Source organism: Microcaecilia unicolor, chromosome 6, assembly GCF_901765095.1.
Source record: "Microcaecilia unicolor chromosome 6, aMicUni1.1, whole genome shotgun sequence".
NCBI lineage: Eukaryota > Metazoa > Chordata > Amphibia > Gymnophiona > Siphonopidae > Microcaecilia > Microcaecilia unicolor.
Window position 1 is genome coordinate 319827086 of NC_044036.1, and position 20407 is coordinate 319847492.

Below are 20407 nucleotides of genomic sequence, written 5' to 3' on the forward strand. Positions count from 1 at the left end.
AATCCCATGGCAGGGTTTTCTCACAGCAAACTCTTCCCAATCCTGGGTGGGGCTCTTCCTTTCCTCCTCCTAGGGAAGTTTATATATCCTACAGGAGAACCAACATCTCTCCTCTAACCGGAGCATTAAACCTCATGGGTAGATCTGGGATGACCAAGTTGCCGGAACGTTCACCAACTGTCTGTCCTTGGCTCCTCTCCTCCAGCCTTTAAAAGGGAGACACACACTCCCTTCCATCATCATAGGTCTACTGTACTACCAAAACCCCTTTCAATAAGAGGTACCGCCACAGGTTATCTTCAGCTCATCTACTTCTGAATGGCAATCCCAATGCCTTCTGGAACATTTAGCTTCACTTTCCCTGCTATAGTGACAAGCAATGGCTGCTTGTCACAATATGCATGACATAGAATAGAGAGTGCATGCAAATTTATTTCATGCATACTCATTGTGGATATCCTGAAACCCTGACTAGCTAAGTGGGTCTCAAGGACTGGGTTTGAGAACCCCTGCTTTAGATTGATCTAATAGTCTGTTTTAAGGGACTACCTAAAAGTGGTTCATGTTTTAAAAATAATTCAAAATGTAGCAATTTATGTCTCTATAGGTGTGCATGGAGAGATCATGTGACCCCCCTTTAGAGGGCCTACACTGGCTGCCAATTAATTCTGGTGCCAATTTAAAGGTTTTGATTGTTATTCATAGAGCACTGCATAGTGTGGTATTAGATTTGAAGAGTGTGGTGATAAGACAAAGGTATGAAAACACTATCAAATCAACTCCATTACTTTATTAAAACTCACTTGGTCCGACACTTGCCTCACCAGATTTTGTACACTGAAGCAATACTCTTGAGTCATATATCATACAGACATTATACAGTTCTCAAGATCCATTAAACAATCTGAAACAATATAAGCATGTGAACAGACAGCTATTACCTGTCAGGTGGGCCTCGGATGGAATGACTTTGCACTTCTTGAAGAAGTCATCTGTTTCTGGATCCACAACCAACAAGCTGGTCTCATCCCCACCAGCTTTAATGGCAGCTACCACTTCAGCATGTTGTTTCCCCTCCATGCACAATTTGTTCACCTGGATGGAGATCACCATGAGAACACGAGAGAAAGGCCTTCAGTGGAAACCATCTTTATAAAGGTTCGTCATAAGCCCTTCCACAGCACTTACAAGACTTCTAAATTTTAAAATCAGGAAAGATGTTTTTTTTTGTTTTTTTTAATTTGGTCTATTGCATCTTTGAAGTTTAAGACGCTACTGACAAACTGTACAAGTCAAAATACTTGTTTAGCTCTTCCTGAAGCATCGCTCTCTTGGAGGGTCCCAATGCTTAGGAATTCATACAGTGCTCTCCAAGTGGCAAGTGTACCACAGTAGGGAGGTGGTCATGGATTTGATATACTGCTTTTGTGGTACAAGCAAAGCAATTTATATTTGTTTATATTCAGGTACTTCCTGACCCTAATGGGCTCAAATCTAAGTTTTTTTTTGTACCTGAGGCAATGGAGGATTAAGTGATCACAAGGAGCCACAGTGGAAATCAAACCCAGTTCCCCAGGTTCTCAGCCCACTGTGCTAACCATTAGGCTACTCTTCCACTCCTAGACAAATTTGAGCTTAGCTCCCCCTGCCATATTGCTACTACAATAATTCAGTATCATTAATGCAGTTTTACCACTGGAATTAAATTTCATCAAATTGGTCTGCACCCACTTTGCTGGGATTCAGCAAAGTGGGTGCAGACCAGGAATTTAATAGGACTGATTTAGAACCAGGTATTCTAAGAATTAGGTATGGCGATACTTTTGGGGATTTAATTAGATCAAAACAAATGCCCCAAAAATGTCACATTTGACTGACATGTAGCCTGATCTGCACAATTGAAGCAATGACTCTTTTTGATTTTTCAGAGCAATATAAATGACAAGCAAATATTTATAGGGTTCCCATAGGGGAACCCAGCATAAGTGGAGGCACCATTAGGTCAAGTCTGCATTGATTCTATCTCACACACACCTCAATTATACGGTCCTGGGGTTTCAGCCCTGATGCTTCTGCAGGTGAGTTGGGGTCTACGGCTCTGATATATTGGCCTGGTTTGGTTTTTTCACTATGAAGATTAAACCCATAACCATTTGGCCCTTTCTTCATGGTACACAAACGAGGTCGTAGATCCTTCTGCAGGAAAGGGAATAAAATAGTATGAATGCCTTTGAAAACCAGGAAGGGGTTCAGTATGCACTGAATATTTTTAGATTAAGCCTTTTGAAACAAAGGCCTATGTACTACATGAATTGCAACTTGTAGAGCAGAGGTTTGGATAGGTAAGGAAAATCTTATGGATCAAAGCCAAAACATGCAAAAATAATTTGAATTTACAGTTGTAATTTAATGTGGATGCCATGTTATTCCATTAATACAGAAACACTAAAAAAAACTATGTAATCTACTTGGATTTCAGCAAAACCTTTGATACAGTTCCTCACAGAAGACTAAAGCTGAGGGCTGAATTTAGGATCCAAAGTGAACTGGACTAGAAACTGTTTGACAGGCGACAGGGTGGTAGTAAATGGAATTCACTTGGAGAAAAATGAAGGCGAGTAGTGGAGTGTCTCTGGTCAGTACTGGGGCCGATTCTGTTTAATATATTTGTGAGAGATTACTAAAGGGTTAGAAGGAAAGTATGCCTTTCTGCGGAGGACATAATTTCTAGACTGGATGCCCTGGAAGGAGTAGAAACCTTGAGAAGAGATCTCCAAAGAATAGTCAAAGATCCTGCAGTTAAAATTTAATGCAAAGAAGTGCAAAGTGATGCACTGGTGATGTACAAGATAGGAGGCAACAGATTGATAAGCACAGCTCAGGAGAGGGACCTCGGCACAACAGTGTCTCAGGATCCCAAGGTGATGAAACAATGTGACAAGGTAGTGGCCACAGCCAGTAGGATGCTAGGCTGCATATAAAGGGGTATAAACCAGCAGAAGAAAAAAGTGTTGATGACAGTATACAAGTAGTTGGTGAGGCCTCTGAGTATTGTGTTCAGTTTTGGAGGCCATATACTAAAAATGAAAAAAAAAAAAAAAAAAAAAGACTTGAAAAAAAGCAACAAAAATGGTATGAGATTTGTGCCACAGGATGTTATGAGAAGAGACTTGATGGTCTGAAGATGTATACCCTGGAGGAAAGGAGAGATAGGGGTGATATATAATACAGACATTCAAATATTTGAAGGGTATTAATATACAAGCCTTTTCCAGAGACAAGAAAAGTGGCAGAACTAGGGGCCAGATGCACTAAACTTTACGAGCCAATAACAAGCAAGCAGTAAACCCTGGCATGCACTAAACACTTTTGTCCGACGAAGGTAGCAGCTAACAAAAACAGAATGCAGATGAGCAAATCGTGTAGAAACCCTATTGTAATGAGATGCACTAACCTTTTCCGATTGCCTTAACGCTGGAAAATCTAACGAGAGGTCTGTACCTCTCGCTGGGGCTGCACGGGATTGGAAAAATTATTAAAATGTTAAAAAAAAAAAAGTCTGGAAGTCTGAGCCAATCCCAGCGCATTTAGCTGAGCTAAACACACTGTGATTGGCTCAGAGACTTCTCAGCTGAGTGAAGCAAGGGCAAAAAGGACGTTTTTATTATTCTGGGGTTGAATGATGTCCAAAAAGAGCCTGCAGCATCGGAGCCTGTTTGTTTTTTTTTAATAAAGCTTTGCTTAAAAAAAAAAAAAAGTCCATTTTGTGCGTCCTCCCCCGCAATAATAAAAATGTCCTTTTTGCCCGTGCTTCACTCAGCTGAGAGACCTAGAAGTAAGGGCGGGACATCCAAGCAAATAGAGCTGTGGCGAGTGGTTAGAGCACCGGTCTTGTAATCCAGAGGTGGCGGGTTCAAATCCCACTAATAGTTTTGTTAAAATTGGAGTTATTATTTTCTCCCCGTTTTTATTTATTTATTTGAACATTTGTTATTCTGCCATTCATGAACCAACAACTTCCAAACTGCACTTGCTTGCTATGAGTGAAATTCAGTCAACACATTAGCAGAAGTAGCATCGGAACCTAGGAGACATGAATTAAAGGTTACAGGGGGCCAACTCAGGAACATCAAGAAGTACTTTTTTCACAGACAGGGTGGCAGATAACCTGGAATGCCCTCCCGCAGGGGATGGAGATGAAAACGGTAAACAAAGGAAGCGAGACAAGAGATGAGGATTTAAAGGATGCAGTGTAGCACCTTTAATAGTATCAAGTCCAATCGCCTAGTGTGTCAGACTCGAAACAGCCGTATTTCAGCATGTGTGCCCGAGTCATGTAAAAAAAAAAAAAAAAAAAAAAAGTCAAATCCAGCAATGTGCAAACATAGAAAACACATGCAATCCAAGATATAAGGCATTCAGTACCAAACGGGGCAATGTGGAAAAGCAGCAGCGTATCGCATGAAAACAGCAACAGAATTCAAGTATGTGGGGTAAACACAAAAGAATCCTGTACGGAAAGAGAATTGAACCAAACAAGCTTAATGGTGCTTATATAGCACCTTCAATAATTGTGAAGCAAAGTCAGTGCCTGGTAGACTTCTACAGTCTGGGACCTAATCATGGTTGGACAGATTTGGATAGGCTGGAGTGCAGCTTCAAAGACAGCTTCAGTAGTTGGGGAACAAGGTCAATGCTGCGCAGAGTGTTACACTGTGCCCTGAAAATGGCAAGGGCAAATCAAGATCAAGTATGCATATGTAGTACTGCATCATACTTTATGTTATGAGTTTATCTTGTTGGGCGGTCAGACCGTACAAGTCTATCTGCAGTCATCACTATATTGCTATGTAAGTTGTGAGACTATTAGATAAATTTGAGCATAGCTCTGAAAAGCTGGTTAAACACTTTAGTCCAATGAAAGGTGCCTACAAGTTGCTTGTTGATCTCTGTAGTTGGAATAAAGCATTCTGATGTATTAACATCTTAGCTGGAAGAACACAAACAGTATGCAACAACAGAACACTATTTCAAGCAAGTCAATTGGTTGGATCACTATGTTAACCCCTCAAATATCCACTGTTTAAAATGTACCAAATGTTAGATATTTTAACCAGGATTTAAAGCTGAGCAATACAAGTTAGGCAGCAGTAAAACATAAGTCACCTAGTATTGGCTAGTTGCATGCTTACAGGGAAGACGCAATATACAGATTCTCCAATCAGCTTTTCAGAACAAGGAGTGCAAAACTCAAATACCTCCCTGCATACAGTGAAGGCATTCACTCAATACTAAGGATGCTCCAGTGCCCCAGAGTTGGCACCTATGCAGGATATTAGCTGGCAAATGCCATTTCCCTGCAATTATTTAAGAGTGTCAGTTTTCTGGAAATGTCTGTCAACTGATGAAAATACTAATCTCGAACAAAAAACAGAATGGACATGAAAGTGCTGGAGATCCGAGGGCCCTGAAAAACAGCCCTCAAGTCCTATCAAACAGGTCCAAACATATGGTTTTCCTATCCTAGCAGCAGATGGATAGATTGTGCAGCTCTGTTGCAGGCTACACTTTATCCTATATGGGGTGATGTCGGCAATCTAGTCCTCTCAATTAGCTGGTAACAAGAGCAAAACCTATGAGACCTGGACTGGCCTGGTGAGATAAGGAAATCACATTCTTTTAATCACCCACCCTAATAGCAGTGGTGGCACAACAAAAATGCCACAAATACCTTTTCCCATCCCACCATCACCACTTCGATTTTTGAATCAGGTGATCATTTCCTTAGGTATGGGGATTTGCAACTGTAACTTGTATAGTGCTATAAAGCAGGGCACTATACAAAAGAAATTTAACAATTCTAGCTTCCACGGTTAAATGCGATGTTTTAGTATTATAAAATTTACTGGTCAGTCAAGTACAAAACTCACCAATGCGTCACCATATGATTATACAAAAGAATTGGCTAAGGAAGTCTACACAAAAGAACGAGAGTAAAATAAGTGACATGCTAAGAGGGGGGGGGGGGGGGGGCAGGGAAGCACTAACACATGATTTAAGATTAAGGAAAAGAACTCCCACATTGCAAGAAAGCTAAGACACCGTTATCTTAACCCCTGCATTCCAGCATTTATAACTCCTTCCTTCTTAATGCTTGCTTGAATCCTGAAACCAAAGTGATCAATTTTTTCCTGTTCTAAATGCGAAAAGACCTATTACTATTTAAGTCTTGAACAGGAAATTGACACTTGTTGGTCAGGAACAATATTTATTCATGAGATAGGAGTGGTTTTAAAGTCAAATGCTAAATGATGGAACTGGGCTTCAGGCCACTGGAGAATTATGTTCAAAGTCTCCTGTCTGATAAAGATGTCAGTACTCAGGGAAACGATGGAGATATGAGACTGTGTTCAAATCTAGGAAGAAAAAGGTAGGATTATTACTATTGTGGTGACCTCAGTTGGCCACACAGGGTGCCGAAATGTAGTTTGAGATTTTTCCGCCAGATTTCAGGGCTAGCCAGCCTAGTTAAGAGGCCAGGACATGCTGTCTTGGATCCAGGCCATATATTAATAGAACAAAGGGATACAATAAAGTCACAGACTTTACTATTATTCAGTGTATACTAAACCAAGAAGTTTCTATAAATCAACTACACAAACTGATAAATGTTTTCCTAAGTATCAGTCCAACTCACATAAGTTATCTAGCTGTGTGGTGAATAACGACCAAGTTACATTTATATGTTCATTATTTGGTGCTCAGAAAACAAGAATGATAGCAGATTAAGACTATGCAACTTAGCCAGTCTACCCACCCTCAGATGGGAGAGCACTAGGACGCTGCTGCTTAGTGCCGCAACCATCCCAGGCACAGTGACAAAGTAACCATTACAGCTTTTACTACATTGAATAATTCCATTTATAAAAACTTCTGCTGTACAGGTAAACTAAATGAGAAGACATACCAATCTCTTATTACAGACCACACAATGACCCTGTAATGTTCAACTCAATAGGCAAGTTTATTTTAAAGCACAACTAGAATAAACCTGCGTTCACTTCCGAAACCAAAATTGGGCATAAATGATCACAAGCTTACAAATACTGCCTCCACAACTGCTTGTACTGAGTTCAGACTTGGGACTTTCAAAGATTAAAATTTGCACTATCCTTAAAAAAAAATAAAAAAAAAAAATCAAGAAGATACTGTTCAAAATACTGCACAAAAGATTGTTACTGATTTTTCAGCTCCACAGAAAAACAGGACATCAGAACATATCTTCTGTTTACCCAGCAAATCCTCCTCAAATAGCTGCCAAGCAACAATGGTTCAACCCTGCTGGCAAGGCAATCCAAGTTATTTCACACTAATAATTACAGACAAAAGGCCGACTGCTCCAGTAAGTTCCTGGTAAGAAACATCTTGACCCAAACTAGAATAAGTGAAGAATAATGGTGTAAACTGTACAGAACTTTCTATAAATGTTAAGTCCCATCTTCCCTGTAAATTTATATTTTCAGTCTCTTTCACCATTAAAAAAAAATAAAAATCAGCTTGCTGCTTTCAGTCCAGTTTTAACAATACTGCTTAAATCTGGGCATTTTGCACAGAACACCATGGCAAAATTGGTGGTTCATCCACCCTACATCAGCAAGCATCTTGTCCCATTCCCTCCCTCCCTCCCCCACACCCCATCAGTACTGATATGGAAACTGAAGTTGCTTATGAATTCCAGCAGTAATCAGGGATTTAGCTATCTGTACTCCATACTAAGTAGTGTTGTCTGATTCAGCCAAATCGATTTGAATCGATATTTGATTCAGTTCTTTAAGGCTATCAATATAAAATAAAATTCATTTTTCTACCTTTGTATGGTCTTAATTTTTGTAATTATGTTGGTCCCAGACTCTGGTTTCTGCTTTCTTCTGTCTTCTCTTAACTCTTGCCCGAGTCTCCTGGTCCCACTTGGCATTTCTTTTCTGTCAATGTCTATTATTCAACTCCCCTGTGTCCCTGCTCCTATCTTCCTGCCAGGTTGAACAGTTCCTCTCTCACGGCCAGATGCACTAAACCTAATGAGCCCACAACTTGCGTTTTAAACTGGTTCCAGCTGCACCTCAACTGAGCTTCTGCTCTGAGCTGCCAGAGGGGAGGGGAGGGGAGGGCCCCTCCCCCCCCCCCCCCCCCCCCCCCCCCGACAAGGAGACTAAGAAGAAAAGAGCTACCGGAGGGGAGAACTCCAACTGGAAACCATCACCCAGAATAACCAGAGCTAGAGCTCAGCAAAAGGTAGAGCATATGTCCCGAAAGGCCTGAAGCGGCCCCCTGTAGGCCCAGAGGGAGTATCCGGCCTGGCTACATTGGGATTGCCAGGAGACAGCAGCCACTCACTCTCACTGCCCTGCCAGCTCTCCGTTCCCCGGAAGGAAGATAGCTGGGCCCGAAACTGAGCCCTCTGGCCAAGGGTCTGACAACCAGACCTACACATGGAGCTGTCACGAAACTGGGCACCTGCTGAGCCCGCAAGGCAAGCAGAGGAACAAGGAACATCTTCTGGAAGACGCTGGGGCCTGCTCACCCAGCTCCTGAACCAAATTTCTGAGGTCATTCCCAAAGAGAAATGTGCCTCAAAAGGGTAACCCGACCACGCAGGCCTTTGAAGTGGCAACAGCCACCCACGCCCGCAGCCAGAGATGACGCCTCGCGGACAGCGTCAATGACATGCCTGTGGCTGAAAAACTAAGAATGACATACACAGTGGTGATCAGACAGGCTAAGCCCGCCTCCATCTAGGCAGCCCGGGACTGCCCCAGGAAAAGGACTGCTGATGCCACTGCTAACAGGCCTGTGCCACCAAGGGACTACAAATAGAAGCCTGCAGCTCCAAAGCAGTCACCTCAAGGTGTGCTGCAAAGCCCGTTTTGGCTTCCAATTTAGCAGATCCCTCAAGGCAAGGCTGCCAACCACCGGGAGGGGTAGTACTCTAGGTGACTGCAGACACCTAGTCCAACTTAGGTAAGGGAACATCTCCACCTTCTAGCACCAGAGAAAAAGGATGGGCCATAGTCCTCCCAACCAGTAGGCCTGTGTCAGACGCACTCCACATTGCAGCAAGCAGGACCTGAATGTCCAGGTGAATGGGAAAATACCCTGTACGGGCCCCTGAGGTTCTTCATAAGGCTAGCTGCCTGACTACCTTCCAGAAACTCCTCAAGGGAGCGCTGCAATTGCCTCTGAAATCAGGGGGCCGCCTCCTAGCAGCCCAACTGCAGCGAAATCTGAGATTAAGTCTCCACAGAGCAGCAGTAGTGATCCCTTGGGAACAAGCATGGAGATCCCCATCTCCTCTCTCTCCCCGGAGCTGCCAGGCCTGCTGGAGAAGAGGCTCCTAGCACCAGCCCAAGGCCAGATAGAGCAGATGAAGGGCTGATCCAGCTCCCCCCCCCCCCCCCCCCCCCACACACACAGCTGCCTGCGCAGGGGCTTTGCGTCTGCAACAACAAAAAAAAAAAAATGGCCACCATTCCCACCTCCTTCTGAGGCGAAGCGCCAAGGCCCTGCACAGGAGCAGAGCTGAAACGCACCGCTGTGACTGAGCGCGCCCTGTATGTGCGAGCCCCGAATCAGCTCCTCCACTTGGGAACCGGACTGCACACCGTGGCGCCCCAAGGAGGAGTACCGCTCACTGCAAGACGGGCTTGCAGGTCACACACTAAGCGGGGGCTGCCATGGCCAGAGACTGCCGCTGCACGGGAAAACATGTGGTGCACCGCGCTACACATCCACTTTTTTTTTTAAAACCGGAGTACAGCACAAACAAGCAAAAAAATATGTTTATTTTTTTTTTACATTCAGGTAGATTAGGCAGTTTTCTGTCTTCAAAGGAAACACGTCTGTTAGTATCTGCCAAAGACCTCAAGAAGCAGTTGTGAGATTTCAACCAGGCTCCCCTAGTTCTCACTTCACTGATCCAATCATTAAACTGCTCCTCCACTTCCTCCATGTTTTTTTTTTTTGTAGCACCGACACGCAGTGCTCCCATCGATGTCCCACGGCCTGAAACACCGTAGAAAGGACCAACCACCCTGGGTCCACACTACCCGGGGACACAGTCACCACCCCTTTCAGAGCAGGGCACGGCAACAGCACCGGCCTGCCAGACTCACTGTGTTGCCTGCAGCGACTCATCTTCTGAGTAGACTGGTTGCTGAGCAGGCTCTCACACAGAGGACAAACAGGGAAAAGGTGCAGAACACCCCAGGAGGAAGGCACGACAGGGACCCAGCACCACCAGGTACATCTGCTCAACTGGGAACCAGCTGACCAACTGGACCAGGAGCAAGGCCTCCGAACCAGAGACAGAGGAAGTCTGTTCATCCACCTGCTGGAGATAGAAGATACTGAGGAGCTGAGCTGCTAGCAGGAAGCTATGTAGTGGTGTTCAGTTCTGTATTTTCTACCTCCACCTGCTGGTCGATGGACATAACTACCCACTCGTCCTGGAATAGTGGGAATGAACATAATGGAAAGTACAGTTTAAACTTATAACCCCGCCGGGCAGTTCACAGTTACAGCCCCAGCAGCAGGCAGCTCTCAGTCACCACCTGCCCGCCCTCAGCTCTGCAACAGCCCTCCTTTCGTTCCTGCCACCCTGCGTTTAAATCTTTTATTTTACCTCAAGTCGCAGCGATGGCAGTGAAAGCAGCAGGTTCACCTCCAGCCTTCCCTTCCCTCTGTGTCCCGCCTTCCTCTGATGCAATTTCCTGTTTTCGCAAGGGCAGGACACAGAGAGAAGGGAGGGCTGGAGGCGAGCCTACTGCTGTCACTGACGCCACTATGACTTGAGGTAAAATAAAAGATTTAAACAAAAGGCGACAGGAACGAAAGTAGGGCTGTTGTAGAGCTGAAGGTGGGCAGGTGGTGACAGAGCTCCCTGCTGCTGGGGCTGGAACTGTGAACCACCCGGCTGCGGTAAGCATGGCTTGTGGCGCCCTCCAGAGGTCGGCACCCCCGTACCTCACTTACTGGGTTGCGCCGGCCCTGAGCAAAATGGATTTTGTGGGACAAAAAGTGATAGAATTAAAGGGATTATATAAACAAAGGATGGGATCAAAGCAAAAACAGAGGGCTGTAACCAGCACAGAGCAGCAGGTACACATACTGCTCCAACAGTAAGCAGACACTGCAGTGTGGTTCACAACCCAATATAAAACAAGAGATTAAAACAAACAAAACCCATCCCTTAACAAATGAGTATTATACCCCCCATCCTCCCCAGGCAATAAGTGACATCTAATGATTACAGCTGGATATGAAGTAATGACTACAGCCCAATGAGGAAGGAGAACTTAAAATCTTATCTGCTTACATTTAGTAACCTTGTGCCTCACATAACCGCCAAATATCTATTAACACGGACACACTCAAGATCATGCATCCACCTCAGTAAACCTGAAATCCAATAAACTACACACTATAGGTTCCCAACACATAGTACGTGTACCTCAAAGGGTACACAACACAACTGTAGAGAGTATGCAGCACCCAGTGCCCAACCGCTGTCTTCCTATCTCTGCTGCCACTTGCTTGCCTTCCCCATGTCTGCAGCAGCAAGAAAAAAATGGAATCTGTCCTTCCCTGCCACCTTTGACACTTTGGCTGCAAGCAAACCAAAACAAATCACGGGGCCATAGCCTTGTGCATGATGCTGGTGGTCTGTTGATTCTGCCTATGATAACTTCCTGTTTTGGAGGGGAAGGACCAGCCAAGAGACGCCAGCAGTGTGCACAAGGCTATGGCCTGGTACCTCGTTTTGGTTTGCTTGCAGCCAAAATGTTGGGGAGGTAGATTTGAGCGAATGGGTAGACACAGGAAGGCAGCGGTCTGGCATGTGAACAAGTGGCAGCAGGGAGAGGAAGACAGTGATGAGTTAGTAAGCTAACTGGTGAGTGGAGGCATCAGTGTAGGAATGAGTGACTGGGGGTTGGGGTAGGAAAGAGATGGAGCAATGCTGGTAGTGGAGGGAGAACGAGATGGGCAATATGGTGGTTGATGGAGGGCTAGAGGAGATGGCTGGGGGAGAGATGCACAGAGATGCTGCATGGCTGGAGGGGGGAGACAAATACACAGAGGAGATGTACAGCGCTGCTTAGGTCTAGTAGCGCTTTAGAAATAAGTAGTAGGAGATGCTACATGGCTAGGGGAGATATTGGGAATGAGCAAAGAGGGACAGAAAGGGAGATGATGGACATAGAGAAGTGTCAAATGGACAGAAGGTCCTGGCAAGAAAGAGAAGACAAAGGAAGCACTAACCAGATACTGGGACCAACATGATTAGAAAAATAAAGTGACCAAAGGTAGAAAAAAATAATTTTATTTTCTATTACAATGATTGTTTTGGTATGTTCATCTGCCAGACCGGATTAAAGCTCAGGGATATTTGGGTGGAATTTCTTTGACTTAGGGGAGTACTTGGCTTGAAGTTGGGAAACTCGATACATCAGTGGATCTGCTCAAAATAGCCTACAAAAACTTCTGTGAGTAATGCACCAGAACGCTTCTGTTCTAGGCATTGCCAAACAGGTAACAAAGATGCCAGCTCTATGCTACTTGAACACCAATGTGCACAATAGTCCTTCACTGTCTAGGAAGGGTTGCTCAAAACTAGTGCTACTAAACTCAATTTGGAAGTTAACGTCTCTGGCAGGTAAAGAATCCATGATTTGTTCAACTCAAAACCTTATTACAGCTGTATTTCAAAATAATCCACAACTACAGATAGGTTTTATAATGAAATCAAAACAGCACCAGCTCTGAAGACACTAGGTTCGAAGACTGACCAAGCAAGCTCCCATTAGATCTGCAGATGCTGCTAGCCGTCAACTTAGAGCATTGCTTTTTGCTCTAGATTACAGCACTGGCTGGGCATGCTTGGAATATATATTGAGGATGGTTGTAGAAGAGTTGAAAGGTAAAGCAGTGGAGTGGTTGATGTGTTGCATTGCATATGGGAATTTTCTTAGTAAAAAAAAAAAAAAAAAAGGTGCATATACTACTACTACTACTATTTGGCATTTCTATAGCGCTACAAATCGTACGCAGCGTTTCACAAACACAGACGAAAGACAATCCCTGCTCAAAGAGCTTACAATCTAATAGACAAAAATAAAGCAAGCAAATCAATTAACGTGCATATGGTAATTTGCTCATCTACTCAGTGGTACTCTCAACTGAGCAGATTTAATGGGACAATTTGGTCTTTAACCCTCATTTACTGTTGCTATGTAGCAGCAGTTGTCTGCCTCTCAGGAAGTTATATGTGGTTTTCCCCACCTGCGGCAGAGTGAGCAAGAGTAAAGCCTGAGCCATTTGAGAATGAAAGTTTAGCAAGTCAGCTTGTAGAGCCCCATTAATTACAGTATGTATCCAGCAAACAATATCAGCACTCAGTTCAGTTCCCACCAACTGCTCTCTTCTTCCATCTTTTGCTTATATCTGCCCACTGTTTTGTTTCACTATTTACTTAAAACTTCAGCAGTACTGAACCAACAAAGTTATTATGCAATTAATCTTCTCACCCTAGGAGCAATGCTTTAGAAAGCGGAAGCACAACCTTCTCTGTTATAACTGGTTTTGCGGTATGAGTAATAACAAAAGTTGAAGGCTCAGCTGTTAAAATCCTACTATATAACTGTGTTTTTAATTTACTAATTTTTCTCTACCAATCCAGCTAAAATCTTTACTTGACAAATTAAAATTTAAATAAAAAATAAATCAAATTGTAGCTTCATAACATCACTGTAGTTCAATGTGCATCAATTTGGGGCCACTTTTGACACTTTTCTTCCCACGCTCTAAATACAGGGTCTACTTTAAGTTCTGCTTACAGATACCATCCTCCCACAGTCCCCTCTCCCCCCGCCCCTCCCCACCATACCTAACCCTTTACAGTTTACATGTTATGGAAAAAAGTGAGTTACATAGAATGTTCTATTCTTTTCCAGAAAGGTAGTTAGTGGCAAAAATGAGAAGCTGTTTAAACCATGGAGGTACCAAGGACAAGAATCTACTTCAGCAGTTGTGAATTCTTGCCCTCAAAAGCTGAGGTACTACCAGCTGTCTTTTTTTTCTACTCATGTCTTCAAAGAGACTCAACAAGCCTCCAGACCACTACCACTGTATATTACTAAAAAAAAGGTGAAGGTACTTATCTATACTGGATGTTCTCCAAGGACAGCAGGCCTTATATTCTCACAAGTGGATAACACTTTGTGGAATGCGGCCTACTGACCAGAAAATAGAGGGAGGAAACAAAAAAAAAAAAAAAAAAAGGCAAACTAAAAAATATTAAAGGAAGAGAGGAAAAGTGGACCCAAAGACAGGCAGAAGGAAAAGAAAAATCTTCCCAAAAATAACCAAAAGGCACCAAAAAATGCTTTGACCGGGCGAGTGAAGACACACCAAAAGGGACACCCCCCCCCCCAAAGCCTCTTCACAGCGGGGACTGCGCCCTCGTGGCGGGTGAGAAGGTACTCGCGAATGCACAGTGAAGCGTGTCTTGTGCTCCACAAAGCTCTGTTTTGAGCTTGTTAGAAGCTCCAGACCGGCGCTACCCACTTGTGAGAATAAATAGGCCTGCTTGTTCTTGGAGAAATCATAGCTACGGAAATAACTAAGTACCCTAGTCTCAGAATGGGCAAATGCACTTCAAGTTTCAGGAATCAGAACAAAGTCACTCAAACTGCTAATGTCTGACCATTCAAGAGGCTAAGCACAATATTTCCCTTCCCCATTCCACTGCCCCACTAGACCTTCTTCCACATCAAAATCTCTCCACAAAATCAAGAACAATCTGTAGTGTAAAGTTTCAAACAGAACATTCATGTCTGAGTTGAGAAACAAATGAGCAGAAAGCAATCTCCTTTTCCATAAATTCTAATTTGGAAAATAGTCTTCCTTAAACTATCACCACAATAACCCTCAGTGTCAAAGGTTGGTTCAAGCTCACTCAGCAAGCAAGGGCAAGTCCAGCCTATAACACAATGCATATTACGTATTGTTATATATAAACCATCCGAGCTAGAACAAAGCCAATATGAGTTTTTAATGAGACTCCCCGAAAGAATGGGTGTATATAACCCTCTGATCCTCAAACAGGAGCAAAAATCTGTTCAAAATTGTAAGGGGGGGGGGCTTCCAGATCCAAGACAGCACATAGGCAAGAACGTGGCTGTGTAAACTATTTTTTCCTAATTTCTTCTACAGTGGGTAAGAGCAAATCTATAACGTGACCCTCAGTCAATTCTGCACCTTTGCCTAGCTCAATGGATAGTTTTGTGACCCAAACAGAGGGATCCACATCTGGCTCAATTAAGAAGTCATGGGAGAACTTAATTGCTCTTTGGAGCACCTCACCTATCACTGCTGTAGTGTCCTGGCCACAGAGGTAGCACTGTTGAGAGAGACTTTAAAGCTTGCTATGGCCAGCTGTGAAGGAACCAGTCTGAAGACTGCAATAACTATTAGTCACCCAATCCCAAAAATAGGCTCTAAGAAACATAAGGCTGGTGCATATACCAGGAGCTACAAAATTAAGACAGATTCAAATACAAAAATATTTTGGCACAGTGCAGTAGTTCTCAAACCTGATCCTGGAGGCACCCCAGCCAATCAGGTTTTCAGTATACCCACAATGAATATTCATGAGATTTGCATGAACTTCCTTCACTGCATGAAAGTCTCATGAATATTCATTGTGGATATCCTGAAACCTGACTGGTTGGGGTGCCTCCAGGACCAGGTTTGGGAACCCACTGGAATAGTGTTTTGCAAAATCAAGTTTCTAGAACACAATGAAAACAAAAAAAATATGTCAAATGTAAAGGGAGACCGTTCCAGACCTTAAGTTACTAGAAAGGATTAATCAAGAATGTGCTTAAATCAATTTTCTTTAACAGAAGGGAATTCAAGCAAAGAATGTCAACTTGAATGCTTAGGTGAGAATTACTACGGAGTGTAATGCTCTGGGCTAGAACCTCAAAAGTGTATTGAAAATTATACATTTTAAAGAAAACCTGGGCCTCAACTGGCCACCAGTAGAACCTTAACAGGGGAGTAATTCTATCATATTTCTGGGCTCTAAAAGTCCGTCTAGCAGTATTTTGTAAAAGCTGGAATTTACCATCTTCAGAGAAATTCTCAGTTACAGAGCATTACAGTAACTGATGTGAGGTAGGATCAACAATCTGAAGTGATCCTCAGAAAAATATGATCTAAGAGGGAAATGCTAATTTATAAATTTCAGTTCCAAGTTCTCACTTGTGGCTCCATAGTGTCTAAAATAGAACATCTAGGGTTCAATGGTCTTCTATCAACTAAAAGAGTTAATCCTGAATAGAAAAGCAACTCCAAGTACTACATTATAGAATAGGATCTTAGTTGTGTTCAGCTTTACAGCTGATAAAGACCATATGGCCTACATAGTCTGCCCATCCATGCTATCCCTTATGTACTTGTTCTAAGCTTTCTTGAAATCAAGAGTTTTCATCTTCACCACCCCCATCGGGAGGCCGTACTATAAAGTACTCCCCAGTCTCTCCCCTTTCACCTTCATCCTATGCACACTCATTTCAGAACTTCCTTTCAACTGAAAGACTTACCTCCTATGCATTTGTGCTACAGAGGTATTCAAATATAGTGAAGATATTTACCTGTAGCAGGCTACATATTCACAGAATTGGGTAATGTGATCCCATCTTGTCAGGTCTGGAGCTTGTAACGGTCTGGAGCTTGTAACAAGCTAAAAAAAAACAGAGCTTTGTGGAGCACGAGAGTCGCTCCACCGTGCATGCACAAGTGCCTTTACACCCACCATGAGAACATAGATACCACAGTTAAGATACTACAGCATAAAAAAAGAAAAAAATAGGAGACAACCCAAGGAGAGGCGGGAGGGTTTGTGAGAATATAAGGCCTATTGTACTCAGAGAATACCTGCTACAAGTATCTTCGCTTTCTCCAAGGACAAGCAGGCCATAATTCTCACAATTGAGGTATCCCTAGCATCCAGGTTCACCGAAAACAACAAACATTAGTCAACTGGGTCCCACGATGACAAGGACTTAGCTCAGATTAATTTGAAACTACATACAAACTGAGTGAGTGTGTAGCCTGAACAGAATAGAATGGGCCTAGGGCGTTGAAGCTGGATTCTAGACCCCAAACAGATTTTGCAACACTGTCTTCCCAAACAGACTATCGTGTTAGGTATCCTGCTCAAGGCAGAAATGAAATGTGAATGTGTGGACTGAAGACCACATCGCAGCCTTGCAAATTTCTTCAATGCAGGCTGACCGACGCAGCCATGGCTCTGACATTGTGAGCCTTGACATGACCCTCCAGGATTAGCCCAGCCTGGGCATAAGTGAAGGAAATGCAATCTGCCAGCCAATTAGAGATAATGCTTTTCTTGATGGTGACCCTCATCCTGTTGGTATCAAAAAAAAAAAAAAAAAAGTTAGGTGGACTGACTGTGGGACCTAGTCCACTCCATGTAGTAGGCCAATGTTTGCTTGCAGTCCAAGGTGTGCAAGGTGCTCTCACCAGGAAGGGCATGAGGTTGGGGAAAGAATCGACTGTTTCAGATGGAACTCAGACACAACCTTTGGCAGGAACTTAGTGTGTACAGAGGACTACTCTGTTGTGATGAAACTTAGTATAAGGTGCATCCACTATTAAAGCCTGAAGCTCATTGACACTATGAGCTTAAGTAACAGCCACCAAGAAAGTAACCTTCCAAGGTCAAGTACTTCAGATGGCAGGAATTCAATGGCTCAAAAGGAGCTCTTCATTTATAGTTAGTTATTCAAGGGAGGAGTGCTCTTACAGAGTTTTAATTATGTTTCATTATTTCTAAGAAGAAAACACTAAATAAAAATCACACATACCACATAGACTAAATACTTTTCTATATTAGACTAATATCCTTAATACCTTAGCCAGTTTTAAATTACTGAAAACAAATCAAAAATATTAAGATGGAGGCAGCAGTCCAGCAGCAAGAGGGATGCTATCCAGTCTTTTGCTTTGAGTGTCACATGTATGATTATCTCCCATGTGGTGAGCGGTTATGTGTGTGTGCCCAATGCAAAGAGCTCCTAGCTCAAAGAACGGGTCTGTTCTCTTTAGGCTACAATAGCAGACTTGGAGGAGCTGAGGGAGACAGAGGTACATAGATGAGACCTACAGGTATGTTGTAGAGAAGTCCCACCATAAGTCTGGCGGTCCCTGTGATGCCTTAGCGGAGGGAGGTCTCCTAGAAGGAGAGCATCACCCTGGAGAAGTAGGAAGTACACCCACCAGGGGGATGCACTATCCTCTCACACCAAGGATATGTCTCTGAGAACTTCTGCCCAGGCGGCAAGGGTTAGGACAGCTGTTGTAGTTAGTGATTCGATCATTAGGCATGTAGATAGCTAGGTGGTTGGGGAATGTGAGGATTACTTGGTCACTTGCCTGTCTGGTGCAAAGGTGGGGGACCTCATGTGTCATCTAGACAGGATCTTAGACAGTGCTGGGGAGGAGACAGCTGTCTTGGTACATGTGGGTACCAATGACATAAGAAAATGTGGGAGGGACATTCTGGAAGCCAAATTTAGGCTCTTAGATAGAATGTTGAAGTCCAGATCCTCCAGGGTAGAATGATGCTCCTCATTTCACATGCAGGACCCAAAAGGCAGGCAGAGCTCCGGTCTCAATGCATGGTTGAGACAATGGTTCAGGGATGAGGGATTTAGATTTGTTAGGAACTGGGCGATGTTCTGGGAAAGGGGGAGACTGCTCTAAAAAGGATGGGCTCCACCTTAACTGGGATGAAACCAGTGGGTGCGAACTTTTAAAAAGGAGATAAGAGAAACTTTTAAACTAGAATGGGGGCAAAAGCGTCGCCCAGGAGCGCATGGTTCAGTGTGGAATACCCTTGAAGGATACTAATGAAACAGGACATTTAGGGAATCCCAGTAGAGCCATTTCAAAAACTTGAATCAGGCGTGGATGCTGTTCAAAAACACCATCCTAGAAGTACAGGACAAATATATTCCGCGTATTAGAAAGAGGAAATAAGACCAAACGTCAGCCGGCATGGCTAAACAGTAAGGTAAAGGAAGCTATTAGAGCCAAAAAACAATCCTTCAGAAAATGGAGACGGAAACTGACAAGACAATAAGATAAAGCATAAGGAATGCCAAGCCAAATGCAAAAAGGAGATAAGGAGGGCTAAGAAGGACTTTGAAAAAAAGTTAGCATTAGAAGCAAAAACACATAGCAAACATTTTTTTTAGGTATATTAAAAGCAGGAAGCCGGCTAAAGAATCGGTAGGGACGCTGGACACCTGTGGTGTTAAAGGGGCGATCAGGGAAGACAAAGCTGTAGCGGAGAAATTAAATGAATTCTTTGCTTCAGTCTTCACCGAGGATTTGGAAGGGATACCGGAGCCGGTAAAGGTATTTGAAGCGGACGAGTCAGAAAGACTAAATGATTTCTCTGTAAACTTGGAGGATGTAATGGGGCAGTTCTACAAACTGAAAAGTAGTAAATCACCAGGACCGGATGGTATTCATCCCAGAGTATTAATAGAGCTGAAAAATGAACTTGTGGAGCTACTGTTAGTAATATGCAATTTATCCCTAAAATCAGGTGTGGTACCGGAAGATTGGAGGGTGGCCAATGTAACGCCAATTTTTAAAAAGGGTTCCAGAGGAAATCTGGAAAATTATAGACCGGTGAGTCTGACGTCGGTGCCAGGAAAAATGGTGGAGCACATACAAAAGCATGGGCTACTGAGACAAAGTCAGCACGGATTTAGTGAAGGGAAGTCTTACCTCACAAATCTACTGCATTTTTTCGAGGGGGTGAACAGACATGTGGACAAAGGGGAGCCGGTGGATATTGTATATCTAGATTTTCAGAAGGCGTTTGACAAAGTGCCTCATGAAAGACTCCAAAGGAAACTGGAGAGTCATGGGATCAGAGGCAGTGTATTATTATGGATTAAGCGCTGGTTAAAAGATAGGAAGCAGAGAGTAGGGTTGAATGGTCATTATTCTCGATGGAGAAGGGTAGTTAGTGGGGTCCCTCAGGGGTCTGTGCTGGGACCGCTGCTTTTTAACATATTTATAAATGACCTTGAGATGGGAGTAACTAGTGAGGTAATTAAATTCACAGATGACACGTCTCGTCACGGGAGGAGTGTGAAAGATTACAAGAGGACCTCGTGAGACTGGGGGATTGGGCGTCCAAATGGCAGATGAAGTTCAACGTTGACAAGTGCAAAGTGATGCATGTGGGAAGGAGGAACCCGAATTACAGCTATGTCATGCAAGGTTCCGCTTTAGGAGTTACAGACCG

The 20407-nt window shown here is 43.5% G+C and overlaps 1 protein-coding gene across 2 annotated transcripts in view; it reads right to left on the bottom strand.

The window, feature by feature from the left end:
• SLC9A3R1 (SLC9A3 regulator 1) overlaps nt 1-20407 on the bottom strand; it is a 53935-nt gene that overhangs the window by 25957 nt on the left and 7571 nt on the right. Inside the window, exons 2-3 of one of the 2 annotated variants that reach the window (XM_030208335.1) lie at nt 2035-2196; nt 942-1095 (exon numbers count right to left, since the gene is read on the bottom strand). In XM_030208335.1, coding sequence (XP_030064195.1) covers nt 942-1095; nt 2035-2196 — 316 coding nt within the window. Of the gene's footprint in view, nt 1-941; nt 1096-2034; nt 2200-20407 lie in introns of both variants that reach the window. The other variant, XM_030208334.1, reaches the window with a different exon arrangement.